At 37.3% G+C, this 22,148-nt stretch overlaps 1 protein-coding gene across 1 annotated transcript in view; it reads left to right on the forward strand.

Annotated features, from left to right (window-relative positions):
- The first annotated feature begins 3,197 nt into the window (after positions 1-3,197).
- Positions 3,198-22,148, forward strand: part of LOC106086043 (probable WRKY transcription factor protein 1) — a 77,573-nt gene continuing 58,622 nt past the window's right edge. The window contains exon 1 of the mRNA XM_013250548.2: positions 3,198-5,298. Within this exon, the coding sequence (XP_013106002.2) occupies positions 5,046-5,298 (253 nt within the window). The 5' untranslated portion in view covers positions 3,198-5,045. The remainder of the gene's footprint in view (positions 5,299-22,148) is intronic.

Consider the following 22,148-nt stretch of genomic DNA (forward strand, 5'->3'; position numbering starts at 1 on the left):
AACCAAAAAAACATTTTGCTTCACAGTTTCTTTATAATAAAACTGTGTTTTCATTTCAGATTAAATAACGATTCATTTTAAATTTCTGTGTAAATGCTTTGTTTATACCAATTTTTTTGAAGTAGCAGCACTGATAACAAAATATCGATACGCATTACCTTAGAATCGATAACCGATTAATGATTGCTATTCAACAAACAATGCCAAGAGCGACATCCAAGGCTTTCTTTCTTTTGTACGATATATCTTGGCGTGAGTTTGCAATATTGATATTTAAATAAGCGTTATGTTTTATATTATAAAAAATCTTAAACATTCAAATACCACATTCTTTCATTTTAAATACTTTGCAAAAGGGTTCGGGAACTCAAAAATGTGTGCAAATTTGCCATAAATTTGAGTGGAAGTCGTTCGCGTACTTTATTTGCCAGCAGAAGAGAGTGAGCAAATTTTGACAGTTCGAATATAGAGAACCTGCAAATGTCTATTGGGACTTTTTTGCCAGAAGAAATTTGCAACTTTGAACAAGTGTTTTGTAAAGGACTGCTGTTTCATGGAAAACAGCCATTACACGAAAATACAAAAGATAATACCAAAATGGATAAAAAAAAATGCAGAGGTATGTAAAAAATAGGAATATTGTTTATTGATAATTATTAAATTTGTTTAACTTCTATTTACTTTAAATGAAGATTGAAGGCAGCAGCCAGTGTTCAGATATAGAAAACTCGCCAAATGGAAAAAATTGCTGTTGTGGTATCACTTCGCTTTGTCATTTCTTTTTGCCTCTGACATTTTATATCTTTATGGTCATTCACAATGATAAGTTTGAGGGGCATAACCTATATGTAAGCGTAGGACGTACAACAGGGATTGCCAACTGTGCAACAGACACAGGGTAACCATATTACCGGCGTAGGACTTAAGGACATGCTTTATGGACATTCTTTCCAAATCTTGAAACCAACCTGTCAACATTGTGTACCGGTCATCATTGAGTTCTAGTTATGTTTAATTGTGTCATAGTTTTTTTTTGGTTTTGTTTTATAAGAGCAGAAGGGTAAGAAAAGACTTCTTTCAATTATTTGGTTTTTTCTGTATAGAAAGGAGTAGCAATTTTATAAACGTGAATATTAAAGAAAGTGATAAAAATTAATTGGAATATTTTGGGAGAGACGTGGCTTTTATGGAAATGAAATTCAAGAGTTAAATGAACTTTACGTAAACAACAAAGCCCATAGTCTGAAAAAATCACACGTTAACTTATTTTAATATTCACTATTATTGCTGCGTATCAAATGGTAGCAAAGTTGTAGGGATATTAAAAATATAGCGTTAAGTGGTGAATAATTTTTGAGTAGCCCAGGGGCTAGTAAGATTTTTGTTGTTCTACATTAGAAGGTAAGTGCCAAATTTGCAGAATTATTCGGAAATCTTTAAAAATTAAAACATTGTAACCTTCTAGACACCAAGAAAAGAGCAATTATCGGTTTCTTAAGTGTTTTCATGAAATCATCCTTATCGGAGAGCTAAGAAGAGACCAACACCGTTCCTTTGAATTTGTTAAGGAGGGAAGATGCTGCCATGGGATTGATTGGGTCTGGGGCTCGGGCAGTTAAACAAGTGGCGCACAGTGAGATCGAAAAAAATTAGTGCAAATTAGTCTGCCAATTGTTAACGAATACAGATATATTCAATGATAACACAGTGTGTTTATGATCAAATGGTTTATGATCAAATAGATAGCTTCCTTAGCCTCACATCAGTGCTCGCAGCAATTTGTCTAGCCACACTATCCAGAAGCATTAGGTGGTTAGTCCAGGGTTTTTTTGTCAGCACGCCAATAGCTGCCGACGAGGAACTTCAGAACGTTGTTTCTACTTTTGTGTACGGTGATGGCATTGTAGTCATATGCAGCCTTCGGAATGCCTGCTGGTGCTCGGCGAATGGAAATTGTCCAACGGGAGGATCGGGAGGAATAGTCCCTCGTGCGTCTTGGCTACTGATGAGAGAAGGGAAGCCGGTCTGTGCGACTCCTACTTGGTCATGTCCTTCCCAGGTTTCAATAGCGGGATCACACTGCCCATTTTCAAAACATCGGGTATTGTAATAGACAAGGTGAGGACAATTGTATATTACTCGACTCCAGACAGATCCAGATTCTTCAGCATCAGTGTAGATACTCCGTCTAAGACGCCGACTTGCCGCCACGGATGACATTCCCTGCTTCGTGCAGGTAAATTATGAGGGGTGACCAGCGACACAGAGATCACGGATACGAAAAATGGCTCCCCTTCTAGCTTTGTCACTCTCGGGTCAATAAATTGGCGTTTATATAAGGAAAGTACCTCACAAGTATCGCCAACATTTTTTATTTTGAGACATATGTTTTCCTTAAGCAAGCAAAAAAAAAAGGCAACCAAAACAGAAATCAGCTCTTGTTCTGCAAATTTTCACTGGAAGTCGTACCTTTGCTTACAAATTTTTTAAAGAGAGTAGAATGGCTCTTACCCTCCTGCAAATATTTACTGGAAAATACGCGAGGAGGAGTGTAGCAAATCTCCTTCGAAATTCAAATGCAATACTTAGTTTGTAATGAGTATCTGTTATTATTGGTAATTTTCTACAGCACTTTTCTCAACATTTGACAATTTCTTATCGAAATTATAAAATTTTGTAGTTAAATTTAATAAAATCGCTTCACCAATTTAATTGCTGACCATATATATATATATGGTGAACACAATATTTTTTTGAAATTACATATGACATGTCTTATCGTCTAATGGCAGCTTAAGTACAAATTGCGGCTAATACAGTAGTTGCCATATTTCTGTATCATTGTACATAGTAAACACTGCCAAGAATGGCGTTATACGTCAAACGTTTTTTATTGTACGACTAGTGTTGACGTATATAGCTAGCCAAAATACTTCAATTAGTATGTTTCATGGATGCAAATGATAAATAAAAAATGGATTAACTATCACTCATTTGATGCTCCAAGAACTACAAATATCATATTTATTTTCAAATTGTTTTAATGCTTGGTAATGATTACACAAATGTTCACCATAATTGTCGACGCCAAGGCGTCTTAAGCCTCTATTTAGTTAACTTGTGATACACATTGACATTTTCCCTTATACCATCGTTCGTTGAATATGGCCAAAGCGATGGGGAAGAACGAAACGAAGCGAACAAAAATCAGTCATCATCAGACCATCAATCGAAACGGATTGCCTGCGCGAAACATGCGGTAGCTAACGACGGAAACAGCGCAGCTTACGGTGACAGCGCAGCGACGCAGAACGCAAAGAAAACGGCTTTTGTCCGCTACTTCAGCGAATGTTTTTTGTTTTTTTAAGTTACAACGCAGAAAATATTATTAAACCAACCAACAAACGGCGGCGGCGACACCAACGTTCATCGTCGACTACCAAACACACAACTGAGTTTTTGATTTTCTCCATTTAACACCACCAAGGAAGGGTACGGCGTTTTTGTGCCACCGTACTTGCTATACCTTTCCTCCATATGCCCCCGATCAGAAAGATATAATATTATCCACAATATACATATGTGATGAAAATAGCAACACAAGAAAAAATTCAAACCCACCATCAACCAAAAAGCTTAATGAATTGCAATAGTTTCTACTGGAAAAGCCAAGACAATCCCAGGATTGGAAAGGAGCACCACTACCAAAAAAATCAAAGGAAAATTTTATACACATTACATACTATTTTTCTTAAGCACCATTTGCACCAACAACGAAAACAACAACAACTATACCACTAATACTGCTGCACTCAACCCAACAAATTAAAAATAGAATTCCTTTGCAGAGCAGTGGCAGAGCAATACTTACAAGAGGAAACGCCATCAACGAGCAGAGAGAGCTAACTGAGCAGAGCAGAGCAACGCAGCCCCAACCAGACCACGGTAGCTGCAACGTTTCTTTTGATGATATTCTCAAACTCCTAAAACTAAAATTCAAAAAATTCCTTGGAATTTGGCGAATACAAAATTTCATTCTTCCACTTTCTACCACTAAATCTTCGAAGCTTTCTTCAGCGGTAGAAAGAAAAATCTTTTGTGAATTTAAAATTTTTGATGCGCAATTTTAAGGCCGCCTGCAGAGTTTCGAGGCAGCGCAGTGCATATGTATTATCTGCTGGCATTGTGTGAGAAGGCAGCAGTAGCGCAAACTTTTGTTTAAACAAAATAACAAAATCTCAAATAAACATCCAAAAAATTAAAATATCCCATAATTTCCTAAACTAATATTGAAAAATTCCAAAACAAAAATTAAAATTCCTTCAACAAATATTTTTTTTTGAAAAAAAATACTTTTTTATACCAAAAAAAACTACTGGCCAACATTTTTCTGTTTCTCGTGGACCACCATTTTGAAAGAGAGCCAAATTAATCTGTCACTTTTGTGTGTGAAGATAAAATAACAACAGCTGCAGTTGAAAAGAAGAAGCATTTCAGTGCATTCAACATTATTGAGAGAGAGAGAGAAAGAGCGCGCAAAAGAGAAGAAAGCAGTTGCAGTCAGTGTTTGTGGTTATTTTTTGTGTGAGAGGTGCAAAGGGAAAGCGGCAAGCAGTCAAGGAAAAAAGTGCATTGACGTTTCTGTTAACGTTGCTAGTATTTCCAACAAGTAGAAGGTGACTGCAAAATAAGGTTGCTTTTACTCAACTGGTTTCATTGGCCCACTCCCCCTAAGCCTAGAAGAGGAGACGAGGAAGCAAGCAAAAGAAAGGAGCCAAACTAAAATACCGCACCACAAAAGCGCAACACTTAAAATAAGAAGTCGTCTCGTTTTATTTTCTTTTCATACAAAAAAGTTGGAAAGTTGGTTTATTTTCGAAAGTATTTCCTTCAAAACCCACTCCGCGCAACGCTCTCATCCCTCGAGAGTCTGCAAGTTCCAGCATCACCATATTTGATAGTATTTGCAAAGTTATTCCTTCACCCTTTCGCCTCCCTATCCCTCCCATCCAACCAAAACTCAAGCCATCGTGATCAGCGCAAACATGGTTGAACGCATTTTGGAAGAAACTACCTCTGAGGATACGGATATAGTTGCCAATAATAATCATGGAAGAAGAATCGTTGAATCATCTGCTGCCCTCACATATGCAGGTGTTGTTATTAATTCTAATAGGAATGGCGGTATCATCGATTCGGTTCGCTCGACCACCGCACCCTCGCCTGTGATAATGAATGCTAACGACAGCAACATCAACAACAACACCGACAGCTGCAATCCACTAAACCAACCATCAGGTAAGTTTTGCATTTCTTCCTTTTCATTCTTTCCAAAGGCAAATAGATAGCCTAAATTCATTCACTCACATGCCCACTCACTATCTATCCTATATACCAATCAGTTGTATTTATTTTAATTCCTTGCCCTACTATTTCTTCTCTCCAATGTGGGGGTTTCTTTGTTTGAAGTCAATTCGAAATCACTTTGATGAAATTGCCCATTCCCAAACAAAGCGCAATGGCAAAATACATACAGACATTCAAAGGTGATAATTATATTTGTGTTATCATCATTCATTTGTATATAAAATGGACTGCATAATCGTATTTATTTTGTTAGGATTGCACCCCTCTCATTGCTTCAGAATTGTTGGAGAAACTCGTAACTTGGGACGTGCATATTTTTCCTAGTCGGTCACGTGAAGGCACCAAAAGTTTGTTTATATATAAGCTTAGAGATTGGGAGCTTACTTTTAGAGACTGTTTCCTGGTAGACAAGGGTTAGCACAAGGATTACACATGGCACATGTTCTTTGCACCACGATGACTGAAGGTTAAGTGCAATAATTTTACAACCGCCGATTTTTTAGTTAGTCGATGTGAGCAAATTTTTATATCAAGTTTGGTTCGCAGACAAAATTCAATTTTGGATGGTTAATCCGGCTTTAAGCTGATATGCAACTAACACGGATTCCCATTCTACCAAAGGCTGTGCTACGAAAATGTAGTTAAATTGTCTAAAGTAGTGATGTGCACACTACCACTATTGAAAAGACCAAACTGTGTTTATGTGAGTATCATCAAACCTCAACAAAATGAACGAGTTTTGAAAAAGATTCAGCCGAAAGAAACAACACCAAGTTGTTTATACTATCCGAGTATGTGTATGCTGCCCATCTATGGTCTGAAGCAAGTTCGATTTAAGACTGCCACTTTATCAAAACCAAATCAAATGGCTGTATTTGCCGGAGCGCATGTAATTGCTATCTAGATCTGCCTGTCCACATCCGAATCCAAATAGACAATATACAATGTACCCACTGACCGTCCAATTGTCATTTGTCAATAAGTAACCAGGACCAGGCACGAAGGACAACGAATGATATATGGTAACAAAGAGGGGGCTGTGAGCATTCCAAAACTATGTAGCCTAATCTAGACTTGAAGAGGTCTACTGCTTAGCTGTCATTGGCTAGAACAGACGTCTCAGTCGTGGTGTCCGTCATGATGGGCCACTGTCTAATCGGAAACATGCTGACAGACTGAAGGTTGCCAGCAACGACTTTTGCAGTAGCTCTGAGGACATCGAAGAAGAAGAGACTATATTACACCTGTGTGTGTGTGTCCCGCACTTGCAGTCAGAAGGAGTTCCACTTTTGGTTCTCATTTCTTTGAGAAGTTTGCTGATTTAGCGGATGTGAACATTCGCAAGTTATGGAGCTTTTTAAAGCGATCTGGATGGTTCAATGGTAAGATTTAGAAGGCATCTTCCATCTTCTGTTTCTGTGGTATCACAACGGACGAAAACGTCAAAGTGAGTCTGATGGCAGGCAGCCACTTAAACATAACCCAACCTAACCTAACCAGAAAGTTATTGTTTTGTTCAGTAGTCACATTTTCATGTGGAGGTGGCGATCCTCGTCAAGCTACTGTAGGTGAGTGTCCATTAACTCGCCTTGTCATATCGAGCATCATAGACACTCAGTATTTGCGCAAGAGCCGGTGCCTCCTTGTTTTAGTAGGTATTTTTGTTGGTCATTTACAATTTTGGTTGTATCCACATATGTATATGGAGGTAGCGATCCCAGCTCTATCGTGAGCAAGATTGTTCCGCTCCATACGACCAAACGATTTGGCCATTGGTTATTTCGATTTATTGTCATATCGAATTTCACAGTCACTAAGTATTTAAGTAAGAACCGGTACCGGCCGGCGGCTCACTGGGACTCTGCACTCAATAATACTGATTGTGCGCTACTGCAGTTGCACCTACTCTGTGCACACTTCTCTTGATGACGATGAACACCACACAAATTGGAGCTCAGACTTCCAAGCCGCTTGTGGCTATCAATTTGCGTTCCCTGTTGTGGAGGGCACAGTGGGATATGGGTTAGCTTTATGGCTACGATGCAGAACGTTAGGGATCGGAACCAGGCGAAAAAATCAGAAGAAAATTTCACCGGTGGTTAGCCATCCTTTATTCTGGCGACATTTGTCAGGTATTCAGTTGTGTAGAACTTCTCTAAAAAGTGTTGTGTGTGACTCTTCTGCACGCTGTTCCGATTCGGACATAAAAAGGAGGTCCCATAACGTTGGGCTTAAACTTAAATTGGACAGCATTCATTGATGTGAGAAAAGTATCCATTTGTTCTTTCATGGGCAAATATTGCATTGTTCCCATAGAGCGTTGTCAATATTTTCGTGGTGTATGTTCCTCCGATAATCATAGTATTATCAGAAATACTAAACGTTCCAGGAACTCCTGGGAACCTTTTGTAATGGATTGGCAGACTTTCTTAGCCTGGATTGCTAAATGTGGGTACTGGTTGACTTCAACGCCATGAAATACAAGGCATGCTTTCTTCTCTTTTTTCTATGGTATCACACTGGACTGCAACTATAGTAATCTAATCCACCTACGACATCTGAACGCCATATGTTGCTGATTCATACGTGAATTGTGAACATGACGTGGAAGTTCCCTACTAATTATTTTTCATTAATCAAACTATTGACTCATCTTTTTTTATATCCTTGGATGGGTTATCAGTTCAATTGGATTAAACATTGTGAAATTTAATTTTAAGGCGAAAATCCCCTTTAATACGTTGATGGCAAATCATCAAACATATGCCGCTATAGAAATAATAAGGCGAATAACAACATTTTTGTTCTAAAAACAACAGGGATAATTATGCTAGACGACTTTCTATTCATTGTTCACGAATAAAAAAAAAACCAGACAGTGGTGGTGTATGATGAATTTTATTGTTTAATGTCAACAACAATGGCAATTTTGCTAAAAACCAAATATTTATGCGAATTGTTGGTGGCTACTCTTTGAAAATTTGCCGATTTTTAGTGCAAACATCAGCACAGGCACCAGCACCGGCATTGCGGTGCAATAACGTTGCTGCGCTTTGGCTCGAATGAAATTTGTCAAAATTAAAAATTGTGCTTTTCAAAAGTATGCGTACTTATAGTTCTGCTTGTTTGTATATATGTATGTACAAATGCCCGTCATTGTAATGACCTACCCCATGCATGCAATGGTGGGGGCCCCCAATCAAGTTATGCTATTGAAAATGATAACCCATAATTGAGTATGATGGATTTCGTTTCAAGTGGTAAGTGCAATCACAGCAGATTTTGCGCTATGTCGTCTAGACCGGACGCAACTTTCTTTTGCGCCTTTTGTTTTTTAGTTTCCCCACATATACCTCCGTATGCCTATACACTCATATACAATTGTTTTTTTGTCATTTCATTCGGTGTGGTCATTTGGTTGGTATTGTTTTTTTCTTATAGTATTACATAGTAATAGGTGAAATGCAAAAAGGGTTAACAACTTCAAAAAGGTATATTAAAAAAATTTAAAAAAAATTAACAAATTTTAATAAATATAAACAAAAATAGTATAAACCAAAACCAATAAAAATATTAAAAAATATAAAATAAAGGGAGATGAAATAAATTATATAAAAAGGAGTAATAAAAAACCTAAGTACAAACGTATTAGGAAAAACAAAAAGATTAAAAGATTATAAAAAAATCACAAAAAGTATAAAAGTTAAAAAAAATAATTAAAAAATCAGAAAACTTGTAAGTAAAAAGAAAAATTAAAAAAAAAATCAACAATAAAAATTAAAATAAATAAAAAAAAAATAGAAAAAACAATCGGAACAAAAAAGGACAAATACCAATTTATAACACATACAAATGTTTTTCGTCTTCACTTCATTCGTTGTAGTCATTTAATTGTTATTGTTTTTTTTATAGTTTTTCATTTTATTGGTGAAATGCAGAAAGGTTTAACAACTTGATAAACGTATACTGAAAATATATAAAAAATACAAAAAAAAAAAAAATAAAAATATAAAAAGAAATAATAAGAGCAGCAAAAAATTAAAAAATTTTATATTAAAAAAAAGAAAAATTAAATAAATTATTTAAATAAAACAAGTAAAAGCGTGCTAAGTTCGACCGGGCCGAATCTTATATACCCTCCACCATGGATCGCATTTGTCGAGTTCTTTTCCCGGCAGCTCTTCTTAGGCAAAAAAAAGGATATATGTAAGAAAAGATTTGCTCTGCTATTAGAGCGATATCATGATATGGTCCGGTTTGGACCACAATTAAATTATATGTTGGAGACCTTTGTAAAATGTCAGCCAATTCGAATAAGAATTGCGCCCTTTGTGGGTTCAAGAAGTAAAATAGAGAGATCGATTGATATGGGAGCTGTATCGGGCTATAGACCGATTCAGACCATAATAAAGACGTGAGAGGATCCATCGTACAAAATTTCAGGCATATCGGATAATAATTGCGACCTCTAGGGGTCACGAAGTCAAGATCCCAGATCGGTTTATATGGCAGCTATATCAGGTTATGAACCGATTTGAACCTTATTTGACACAGTTGTTGAAAGTAAAAATAAAATACGTCATGCAAAATTTCAGCCAAATCGGATAGGAATTGCGCCCTCTAGAAGCTCAAGAAGTCAAATCCCCAGATCTGTTTATATGACAGCTATATCAGGTTTTCAACCGATTTGAACCATATTTGGCACAGTTGTTGGATATCATAACAAAATACTACGTGCCAAAATTCAAATTGGATAAGAATTGCGCCCTCTAGAGGCTCAAGAAGTCAAGACCCAAGATCGGTTTATATGGCAGCTATATAAGGTTATGGACCGATTTGAACCATACTTGGCGCAGTTGTTGGATATCATAACAAAACACGCCGTGCAAAATTTCATTCCAATCGGATAAGAATTGCGCACTCTAGAGGCTCAAGAAGTCAAGACCCCAGATCGGTTTATATGGCAGCTATATCAGGTTATAGACCGATTTGAACCATACTTGGCAAAGTTGTTGGATATAATAACAAAACATGTCATGCAAAATTTCATCCCAATTGGATAAGAATTGCGCACTCTAGAGGCTCGAGAAGTCAAGACCCAAGATCGGTTTATATGGCAGCTATATCAAAACATGGACCGATATGGCCCATTTACAATACCAACCGACCTACACTAATAAGAAGTATTTGTGCAAAATTTCAAGCGGCTAGCTTTACTCCTTCGGAAGTTAGCGTGCTTTCGACAGACAGACGGGCGGACGGACGGACGGACAGACGGGCGGACGGAAGGACGGACAGACGGACAGACGGACGGACATGGCTAGATCGACATAAAATTTCACGACGGTCAAGAATATATATACTTTATGGGGTCTCAGACGAATATTTCGAGTAGTTACAATCAGAATGACGAAATTAGTATACCTCCATCTTATGGTGGAGGGTATAAAAAAAATGGTAAAGAAAAATGAAATACAAAAAAAAATAACCCCAAAAAAAATAATAAAAATCAAAGAATTATAAAAGAAAATAATTAAATAAAACAATAAAATGAAATAATAAAATAAAATAATAAAAACAAAATAATAAAAACAAAATAATAAAATAAACTAATAAAATAAAATAATAATAAAAAATAAACAAGTAAAAGCGTGCTAATTTAGGCCGGGCCGCATCTTGGCAACCCACCACCATGTATTCTGCTAAAACTATACAAAATTAATTACGTTGTAGCGCATAATTTTATTCTACATACCAAACTTCTGTTAAACCAGCAAAAATTAAAGCTTCTAGGAACGGAACAAGAATGATCGAGAGATTAGTTTACATGGAAGTTATATCAGGTTAAAGACTGATTTTGGCCGTATTTGGCACAGTTGTTAGAAGCCGTAACACAATATCGCATATAAAATGTCAGCCTAAAAGGACAAAAATTGAGGCTTGTAAGGACTCAAGTAGTCAAATCGGTAGATCGGTTTATATTGGAGCTATATCATGTTAAAGACCGATTTGGACCGTACTTGAGATAATTGTTGGAAGTCATAATGAAAAACTACATGCAAAGTTTTACCCAATAAGACAAAACTTGTTGCTTGTAATGGCTCAAGAAGTCCAATCCGGGCGAGCGGTTTATATGGAAGCTATATTAGGTTATAGAACGATTTGGACCGTACTTAGCACGTACTTAGAACACCACGAGAAAAATTACAGCCAAATCGAAAAAAATGCGGCTTACAGGGCCTTAAGAAGTCAAATCTGGAGATCGGTTTATATGGGAGCTATATCAGGTTCTTGACCGATTGACCGACATAGTTGTTGAAAGTCTTAACCGAACACCACATGCCAAATTTTAGCCAAATTTGAAATTAAGCACAGATACTTCTTATTGATGTAGGTCGTTGGAGATTGCAAGTAGGCCATATTGGTTCAGATTCGGATATAAATGCAAATTTCAAATATAAATCGATCCCGGATTTGTCTTCTTGAGCACCCAGAAGCCTCAGTTTTCATCTGATTTTTCTAAAATTTAAAACAAAGACTTGAATTATTATTATCGGTCAATAAACAGATATAGCCCCCATATAAAACTATCCCCGGATATGACTTCTTTACCATTAGAAGCCTCAATTTTCTTCCGATTTGGATAAATTTGACACAAAAATATGTATTATGGCTTTCCATATCCATGTCAATTATGATCCGAGTCGGTATACAATCATAGCCCCCATATAAAGCAATACCGGATTTGACTTCTTAAACCTTTGGAAAACTAAATTTTCATCTGATTTGGCTGAAATTTGGAAAAATACTTGAGTTATGACTTCCAACATCCATGCCAGGTATGATGCGAATTGGTATATAAACAGCTCTGGATCCCATAAAAACCCCGGATTTGACTTCTTGATCCCTTAGAAACCTAAATTTTCATCCGATTTGGCTGGAATTTGGAACAAAGACTTGATTTATGACTTCCAACATCGGTGCCAAGAATGATCTATAAACAGATATAGCCCCCATATAAACCGATCGCTGTATTTGAATTCTTGATCCCATAAAAACCAAATTTTCATCCTATTTGGCTGAAATTTGGAACAAATACTTGGGTTAACACTTCCAATTTCCATGCCAAGTTTGATCAAAATCGGTATATAAACGAATATAGCCCACATATAAACTGATTCTCGGATATGACTTCTTCAGCCCTTAGAAGTCAAATTTTTCCCCTGATTTGGCTGAAATGTGGCCCAAACCCCTATTTTATAACTTGCAACATCAGTGCCAAGTTTCCTACGAATCGGACAATATAGTGATATATGGCCACCTATGTACCTATATCCCGATATGAATACTTAAGACCAAAATAATTCAAATACAAACTCAGTTAATAAGGGCACTTTTTAGAGGAATCCATGGTGGTGGGTACCCAAGATTTGGACCGACCGTACTTAGCACGCTTTTACTTGTTATAGACATTAGAGTGACTTCAACAGATTGAGGGACAGACAGACGGCCATAGCTAGATCGTCTTAGACTTTTACAACGCGCAAGAATACAAACTTTTTTCCTATAAAACAAATTTTCACTTAGGAAGTTGAGCAATTTTCGTTTCCTTAATTCTTATTTTCTTTATAAATAGAATTGTAGTTTTTTTGAGGATTTTTTTCTGGATAACCCATATATAGAAAAAAAAGCTTTTAATCCTTTTTGCCAATTCACCCAAGCATTCTGTTAAATTCTCGCTCTGTTTGGTTAGGCCCATACTGTGTTGGTCTTTCTTTTTACTGCGGCTACATGGCCTTTGTTCTACTACGACTTATGTACGTTTTTCTGTTAAACATTTAAATACATTATGCGGTAATTTGCTCTAGTTTTTGGGGATTCCTTTTAGGTTTTTTTTTGAACATTTTTTTCATGTACCATTTAGACTTTGCATTTGTTTAAAATTTGCATAAGTATCAATTATTTTTGCTCTAGTTTGTGGTATTTGTTTTGTTTATTATAAGTTTATGGGAACAAATTTTTAAATTTTCAAAGAAAAATTAATTACGTGTTAAATGTTTGAACATCGGCTATAGATAGATAGATTTCTCACTCTCATGCTCAATTATTAAAGCAACGTAATTTGCTTTTGCCAAGTTTTGTGTTATACTGTATGGTGCGTGGAAAATTACCCAGAAACTGCTCGTTTTTTTTTTCTTATCAATATGAGGTTTTCTTATATTCAACATTAACCTATAATTCTTGAATTCTTTGTAGGCTGAAGTCATCAGCATAGATTTAATCTTTTGAACTATGAAACCGCAAAAATAAATTAAGGAAAAGAAAAATTCTGTGAGGAAAACATTTAATCCCCATACGATTCCAGTTTTCAGCGCAATAGTCGCAAATAATCTCTTTTTTATGACTAAATCATAAAATTTTATAGTTATTATTGATAGCGTTTATCAAAGAAAAAATCCTGCAATTGATAATATATTTCAAGGCTTTTATAGTGTTTTTTTTTTTTGGAAATTTGATTTTTATTAAAAATTTCTTAGTATTTTTATTCCCTAGAAATTAAATGTTGGCCAAAAATTGCGAATGGTATAAAAATATGCCGTAAACTTTCTAAACAAATAAATTACTGGCAAATATTTTTTGTTAAAATAAAGTTTTGCGCAAAATTCTCTACAACATAAAATAATTTTTAAGTTCATCTTTCTGGAATGAGTTAAAAGAGAAAGTCTTTCCCTTTACTTCTATTGCGTTGAGGGTCTCGCACATACACTGCGTGGGTGCCATACACTTTGTAAAGTGCTTATTACGAAGAAAATGGGATTGCTGTGAGCCCCATACAACCTGGAACATTGAGGTCCGCTTTGTGTGCTGTCACGAGAAGCTTAACTGGAAGCTATCGGGCGCGTCCCCAGGTTGCGGATAGTGGAATACTCCATATGAAGTAGTTGCAACGGCAGTCGCGGTATCGAGCGGAGAGTCTCAGGGAGTGGCCGGTCGGCATCGGCTCTTGCACATATACTGAGTGCCTATGAGGCTCGATATGACAACGCGGGTTATTAGCGCCTTTAAATAACCAATGGCCACCTTGCCGGAACAGGAGCTTGACGAGGGTCGCCAACTCCACATGAAATTTCGGTTACAACAACAACAACATGAAGAAAATGCAACAAATTTTAATTATTGCACACTCCCAAAATGATCGTAGAAGCACGAACATGAATTCTCGCGGATCGATGGCTCGGATGTAAGTGATGTCTCTCCGATACAAACAGTGCCTTGCCGTTTTTCGTGGCTGAGAAGGTCGATGGAAGCTAAATCAAAATATGGTCCTATCTGTATCATGGTTAAGTTAGGTTTAAGTGGCAGTCTGCCATTAGGCTAACTTAGATGTTTCGCCCATTGTGATACCACAGGAACAGAAGAAGGAAGATACTTCCAAGTCCCTACCTTTGAACCATCCAGATTGATTTCAAAAGCCTAACAAATTTCGAATGTTTAAGCAAATGCAAATTTGGTCATGAACATTCCACTAAGGAACTGGGGCAAACTTCTCACATATAACTGAGTGCTGCCCGATTCAAATTTTAAACTCAATGATAGGTTAGGTTGAAAAGAGGGTGCGGATGTAAAACCGCCCCCTTGTCATTATGGACATACACCTAAGACGGTAATCGGCTTGTTGTGCGCTCTAAATACTAAAAAAAATATAATACCTCGAAAAAGCCCAATGATAAGGGGCCTCCTTTTTATAGCCGAGTCCGAACCGCGTGTCGCAATGCGACACCTCTTTGAGGAGAAGTTTTAACACGGCATAGTACCTTACAAATGTAGCCAGCATCAGGAGAGGATAACCACCGCTGAAAAATGTTTTCTAATGTTCTCGCCAGGATTCGAACCCAGGCGTTCAGCGTCATAGGCGGACACGCTAACCTCTGCGCTACGGGGGCTTCCTCCAAATGTTCACATCCGCTAAATCAGACAAATTCTCAAAGAAATGACAACCGAAAGTGGAACTCCTTCTGACTGCCAGTGCGGAACACATACACAGCAGATGTTCTATAGTCTCTTCTTTCTCGACGTCTTCACAGCTTCGGCAAAAGTCGTTAATGGCAACCGTCAGTCTGTCATGACGGACACAATAACTGAGACGTCTGTTCTAGCCGGTGACAGCATAGCGGTAGAACTCTTCAAGTCTAGATTAGGTCACATAATTTTGGAATGCTCACAGCTCCCCCTTTGTGATCATCTGTCATTTGTTGCCCTTCGAGCCTGATCCTGAAGGCATATTCACAGATTCCCGTTTCCCTAGAATGTGTATGGTAGTGTCTAGTCTCGCAAGCTCACCCGCTTTACAATTCCCTTGGCCCGGTACGGGATAGCTGTGAGCACCATAAAGCTGGAACATTCAGATCCGATCTGTGTGGTGTTTATTACTCACGACAAGCTTAGCTGCGAGCTACCGGGCCTACCGGGCGCGTCAACAGGTTGCGGATAGTGGAATGCGTCATACGAAGTAGCTGCAACGGCAGTGGCGTACAATCAGCGGTATCAAGTGGAGAGTCTCAGTGAGAGGTCCGCGGTACCGGCTCTTGCATAAATACTGAGTGCCTATGATGCTCGATATGACAAGGCGAGTTATTGGCGCCTTTAAATAACCAATGGCCACCCTGTTCACGTGGGTGCTCCCACATGAGCTTGACGAGGATCGCCACCTCCACATGAAAATATGGCTACAACAACAATTCCCTGGAATATATCTGTGGTCCGGCACCCAGAAAAGGTGAATATTGAACTGTTCAGCCATCTCGTAGATAGATTTGGGACAGCCGATGGCGATTTTTGCATTCAGAAATTCCAATCTGTTCTATCGGGAATAGTGGTACAGTACTTTTTATCAAAAAGTGGCTCAGGCAGGGTGTAATCCACGCTGCGTGGAACATCGGACATTTTATCCGTAGCTGTACACTACTCAATGTGGATTTCGTGGTTTCCAAAATAACTCGCTGTGTACCATTTTAGCGAAATCGGGTAATAAATGCGCCTTTTACCAAGACCTTAAATCGGAAGATCGGTATATCAGGCATTCTCTAAAAAAGTCACTTAAAAAAAATTTTTATGCAACTATATATGTTTAAGTACATGTAAAAACTAAAAGGGTATGATTTTAGGTTCGTGTAATGCAGGGTTGCCACACTGTCAGAATTAAAAATTTTATATAAAATAATTTTCAAACTGCTATAATTTTAAAAAAATTGAGTAGTTTTTTAACTTATGTTAGAAAAAGTACGTCTTATACATAGTGTGATTATTTATAGGCCTGATGGCTTCGCATTGCATGAAATGAAATAAATAAATAAATAAAAAAAAAACAAAAACGGCCAAAGTGTTTTGCAGCCCAAATTAAAAAAAAAAAAATATTTGACAAATTAAAAAAAGACATTTTCATAAAAACAATCAAAATTTTTTTCCAAATTTTTAAAATTGAAGGGGGCATACCCCCTTCTCTTATGACTCTCGACATTACTGGCGAATTTCATAGAAATGGGTTTAGATTTGGATATATTTTGCTCCCATAGAAGGATGTCAATTCCCAACTTTGTGCATTTTTTGGGATTCATTTGAGGATTTTTCGTCTTAGAATTTAATTTGAGCACAAAGTAAACATTTATATGGCATTTATTGTTAATTAACCACAAGTTACACCTAGAACCGCTACTTTGACAGTTAATTGTGTATCGATCGACTCAAAGTGCTTCCTAGTCGGATTGAGCCATGTCCGTCTAGATGCGTAGAGGCTTTCAGATGAGTAATACAACGTACCATATCAAGTTTAATGCAAATCCATTGAAAATTGCAGTAACTAAGCCCTTATAAGTGTAAATCGGGAGAATTATATCTAAATCTGAAACGGTTTTTACAAAAATTGATGGCGTTTGTCTTTGGGCTAAAAAAGGGATGTATGCAAAATTTTGTGATGGTATTGTTAGGAAAGAGTGGCAGTCCTTTACAGACTCACTTAGACAATCTTAAATCCATTGTGTTACCGCAGTAGCGACAGACCAAGGCTTCTTGCGGGAATCGAACCACGACCCCTTCACTGGTAATCTAACCAAGCTACTAACTCGGCCACGGGGGCCGAGGGCGTTTCAAAAAAAAAAATACTTTTTGCTTTTTGAGACACTAGTGTCGGTGCTTGACTATCTCTACTTTAAGAGTTCAATTCAGTTGCAAACTTTGGGGCATTTTTTGGTTTTCTTTGTTTCTTTACAGTAAATATTTTTTTTATACAAGTATGGTATGTTTATCCGAATTCTAAATCTAGTACAGGGGGTGTCAATAGCTCCTCTAGTCAGTACAGGATGGGTAGAAGTTGTTATTCGTGCACGCATTGAAGTTATTGCCGTAAGGGTCTTAAGATGTGAGAGACAGGGGATAGACACCATCGTTAGGCAGGGTTGACATTTGTGAAGGAGTGAATATGGGGGCAAGGAGGAGCTTGTATAGGCATTCCTTTTGCCAAAGACACCAAGTGAAAATAACATTTAAAATATATACACAGGTAGAAACTTTGCCATAGAATAACATTTTCCCAAAAGTTTATTATAGAAAAACAAATTTTTAAACTAATTTGGCAAATTTTTTTTTTTTTGTATTTGAAGGCGACTTTTTGTAAAACTGAGTTTCAACGTATTTCTCCAAACCTTCACTGTTTATTGGATTTCACTTGTGTTTATCCAAAGCAAAACTATGCAAATGTTATCAAATTGTATGGACATGAATATGTGAATGTTAAATGTTTGAAAACAAAAACAAAACACAACAAAAAATATTAAATATGAATAGTCAGTCAGTCAGTCTCTTTTCTTTTGTTCTGTTATTGTTGATGAAGCAATTCTGCATATATAAATATGGATGGGTTTCATTTTTGAATATCATATGCATGGACGACTATGGGTTTGGGTGTATATGCATGTGTGTATATACGAGTATATAAATGATATTAATTAATTAAATGGATAGTTCCGCCACTGACGCAACCAGCCAAGCCAAGTCAACCAATTTTGTTCCCCAGTTGGCCAAACACATTAGAGTCGTCGAACTACAACGAAGCGGCGTCGACGATGACAGCGTAGCCAACCCCAACAATTGTTAAGTTTGTTTTTTTATTTCACTGTGCAATGGCATTTGTTTGAATAACTAATTCATGGGTAATGTACATATGTTTGTTGTGTGGGTCCCTAGTGATTTTTGGAGCAATATTTACAACATTGCATAGAATTTTCCAAACCTTAACCATTGCAACCATCGCATTTGTAAAAAAAAACAAGAGCTAGTAACGGCATGTGGTGGTATGGCAGTGTTATTCAGTCAACCGCAAACAAACAATAATCATTTGTAACTATGTCAACCGGATAATTTAAACTGTAAACAATTATAATTTTGTTTTTCTTCACTTTAAATTTTATGCCATCCAGCATTCTCTTCACACACACACACACACAACAGCAATGGAAAAATACCATCACTAATGCATGCATTTTCATTAGGGAACATTAATCTTGAGTGCTTGGGGCTTGGTTTCATGGGCCGTATTATTATATGGTGTTGTATAAGGGGGGAAGGAACATACATACATCAATTTTTAAAATGTTGTTCAATATCATTGCCATCTTGGGCATAGGGCTGCCCATATTCCCAAAATGGGCAATTCTTGTAAATTTTTAAATTAGTTATGTCAACAATTGTAGATTTTGCCTTAAGCACATAGTGGGTGGGGAAGTGTTTAATTGATCCAGAGTTTATGCATTTTTGAATGCCTGTCGCCAATCATTTGTTGTATTTTATTTTGCTACTGGTTACAGAAGCTGTAAAGTTCAAAAATAAAACCCCAAAAATTTATCCAGCGCAAGTCTGTTTGACATCAGGCGGTAAGACCGTTTTCCAATCTGTCAAAACAATATGAGGAACGTGTGAAAACATTTGTAAAATTTATAAATAAAATTTGCAAAACATGTTTGGCCGTAGAAGTTAATTAAAATTTATTTATATTTGTGCGCATAAAAATTGCAATTATGCCCATGAACATTCCATTAAGGAACAGGGGCAAACTTCTCACTCATATCAATGAGTGCTGTCCGATTCATGTTCAAGCTCAATGAGGTGTGCTGCTGTGCGACACATTTTGGGGGAGAAGTTTTTACATGGCATAGTACCTCACAAATGTCGCCAGCATTTGGAGGGGATAACTCTCGATGAATATTTGTTTTAATGTTCTCTCCAGGATTCGAACCCAGGCGTTCAACATCATATAACGACATGCTCAACGTTGTGCTACGATTACCTTATTGATTTTTTTTCTGCCATTCACAATAGAAGTTTTTTGTAGGTGGAAATAATAATTTGTGTAAAACATATCATGGAAATCCTGAAGACAGATATACTACTCAAGCCTGCACTGCCAATTTATCCAGTAGTGATATTCAGTAGTGTTTTAACGAAAATCGTTTAGTTAAAAAGCGATAACAAAAAAGTTAACAAATTTGGTATTCAATAGCCACTTTTACCGATAATAGACATCGTTTAAATCAACTCTTTTCGCTTACGAATAGAAATTCGTTAACTAAACGACGGATAATTATTTGGTATTTACTTTAACGAAATAAATAAAGATAAATATTTACGATGGCTTTAGAATTTTTTTCTCTAGGGGTTTCTTAAAACTTTTCGGATATGTGTGCGTAAAATCAATTAATAAGCGTAGTAGTAGTTAATATGAAAAAAAAAATGAATTAATTTGTATTGATAGAACTTTTCCTAAATAATTGTGTACATTTTGCTTAGATTTGTGATGTTTTTAAACTCATAAAAGAAGAATTTGAGGCTATGAGAAGAATTAATTATTTTTTTTTTGGTGATTCCTCTTTGAGTTTTTCGTTGTTTTGGGTAGAGTTGCCAGAGAGAAAAAATAGATAACGATTTCTGTTAACGAGCAATTAAAGAATAACATAATCGTTAGTGCAAAGGATTTTTTTACAGAATTACGGTACAGAACTTCCTTGTTGTCGTCGTCGTTGTTGCTGTCGCCACATTTCTAAATGTGGACATAGCAATCCTCGCCAAGCTCCCATTGGTGAGCAAGCTTTTCCGGTTAAAAGGGCCGATCGCCGCTGGAACATGGTGGTTATTTAAAGGCTCCAATACTCGCCTTGTCATATCGAGCATCATAGGAACTCATCATTTATACAAAAGCCGGTGCCGCCAGTCCTCTCACTGAGACTCTGCTCGATACCGCTGATTGTCCGCTACTACCGTTGACGCTACTCCCTATGGAGCATTCCGCAACCTGTGGAGGCGCCCAATGTTCCCTGTATGGTGCTCACGGCTTCTCGTGCTATAGTAAACAGCATAATCAGCAACAATCTGGTCGTATATTGGAGCAGTCCATACTAAAATTGCAGTTAAATAAGACTTTTGCAATGTAAATATAAGAATTGTGTTATGGGGTCATGTGTTGCTTGCAGGTTTTTTTTGTGCCATTATTTCCAATGCGTAGAGAGCGTTCAACAAAGGTCCTATATTGGACCAGGGCTGCGGAGTCGAGCAGTTTTGGGTCGACTCGAAATGGTATCTTTGTCTCCTGATGGAGGTTGTCCACGGGAGAACTGATGAGACAGCCAGTCGCAGTTCGAAGAACGGCATTCTGACAGATCTGAATATTATTCTACTGCGCGTCACAACCCCAAGTACTGCCGTTAACGAGACTCAGAAAGAGTAGTCCCTTAAGCGTCTTGGCTACTGGTGGGAGTAGGGGCCAAAAGACTTGACAATGGTATTCACAACTTTGTTTACGATAAATTGTGATGGTTTTCCATCGGCTCGGAGCCTTCAATCTGCTATGCCCCACTGGTCGTTACCTAGGGGAGAATGCCATGAAACGTGTTGCGCATTAAAGTCTTCTTGAACCAGGCGTTTATGACCAGGCATTAGGCCACAAAGTCGTGCTTGTAAACCATTCATTGGGTCACAACTACCAACCGGCGGTATGTACACGTTGTATAACTCTATTTCGGCTGTACCACACCAGACTGCTATCCCCATACACTCCATGCTGGGGTTACTAGCGCCAGGCGGTGGTGATATGGTCGTTACCAAGGTGAAAATACCATGAAACGGGAGTGCATTAAACACATACAACACGGTGTACCACGAAGGTCAAGAGACTGTCTCCTCTCACATTACCAGTGCGACGGATGATTTCGCGGGGAAAATTGTTCGCTTGCCCTACCCAAAATTGTATAGTCATCCGTTTATTATGTTATCTCCACACCAGCAGGGGGTAGAGGGAGTTTAGAAAGGTAGATGCGTTACCCCAACGGTTTTATATTCTATGTGTCATAGCAATTCGGTTTCCCCAATGAAGCTGGATTTCAACTCCCACAAGCAAGTTTTGTTTCCTTTTCCGATCTGTTGACAGTCATGTGGTTTGATGGATTTTGAGATGATTGCCAAGAAGTCATTTATCCTCATATCGTTATGAGATGTTTCTTTTTACCCTATTTCTTAATTTTCCGTTAGCCCTATATACAAATTTTTGCCATCTTTTTGTTTTTTAAATCACAATTTGACCAATTTTTATTATTTCTTTCAGGTACTTATACATCTTTTGAAAATTACTTCTAGGTTCAAGATTCCTTTACCTAGAGTGGGAGATTAGAAAGCAAATTTCAAAAATCAATTCAACTCAAATGAAAATCTCTTAGATGGAAAGCAAAACAATTCATATC

Source organism: Stomoxys calcitrans, chromosome 2 (assembly GCF_963082655.1).
Source record: "Stomoxys calcitrans chromosome 2, idStoCalc2.1, whole genome shotgun sequence".
NCBI classification, from domain to species: Eukaryota; Metazoa; Arthropoda; class Insecta; order Diptera; family Muscidae; genus Stomoxys; species Stomoxys calcitrans.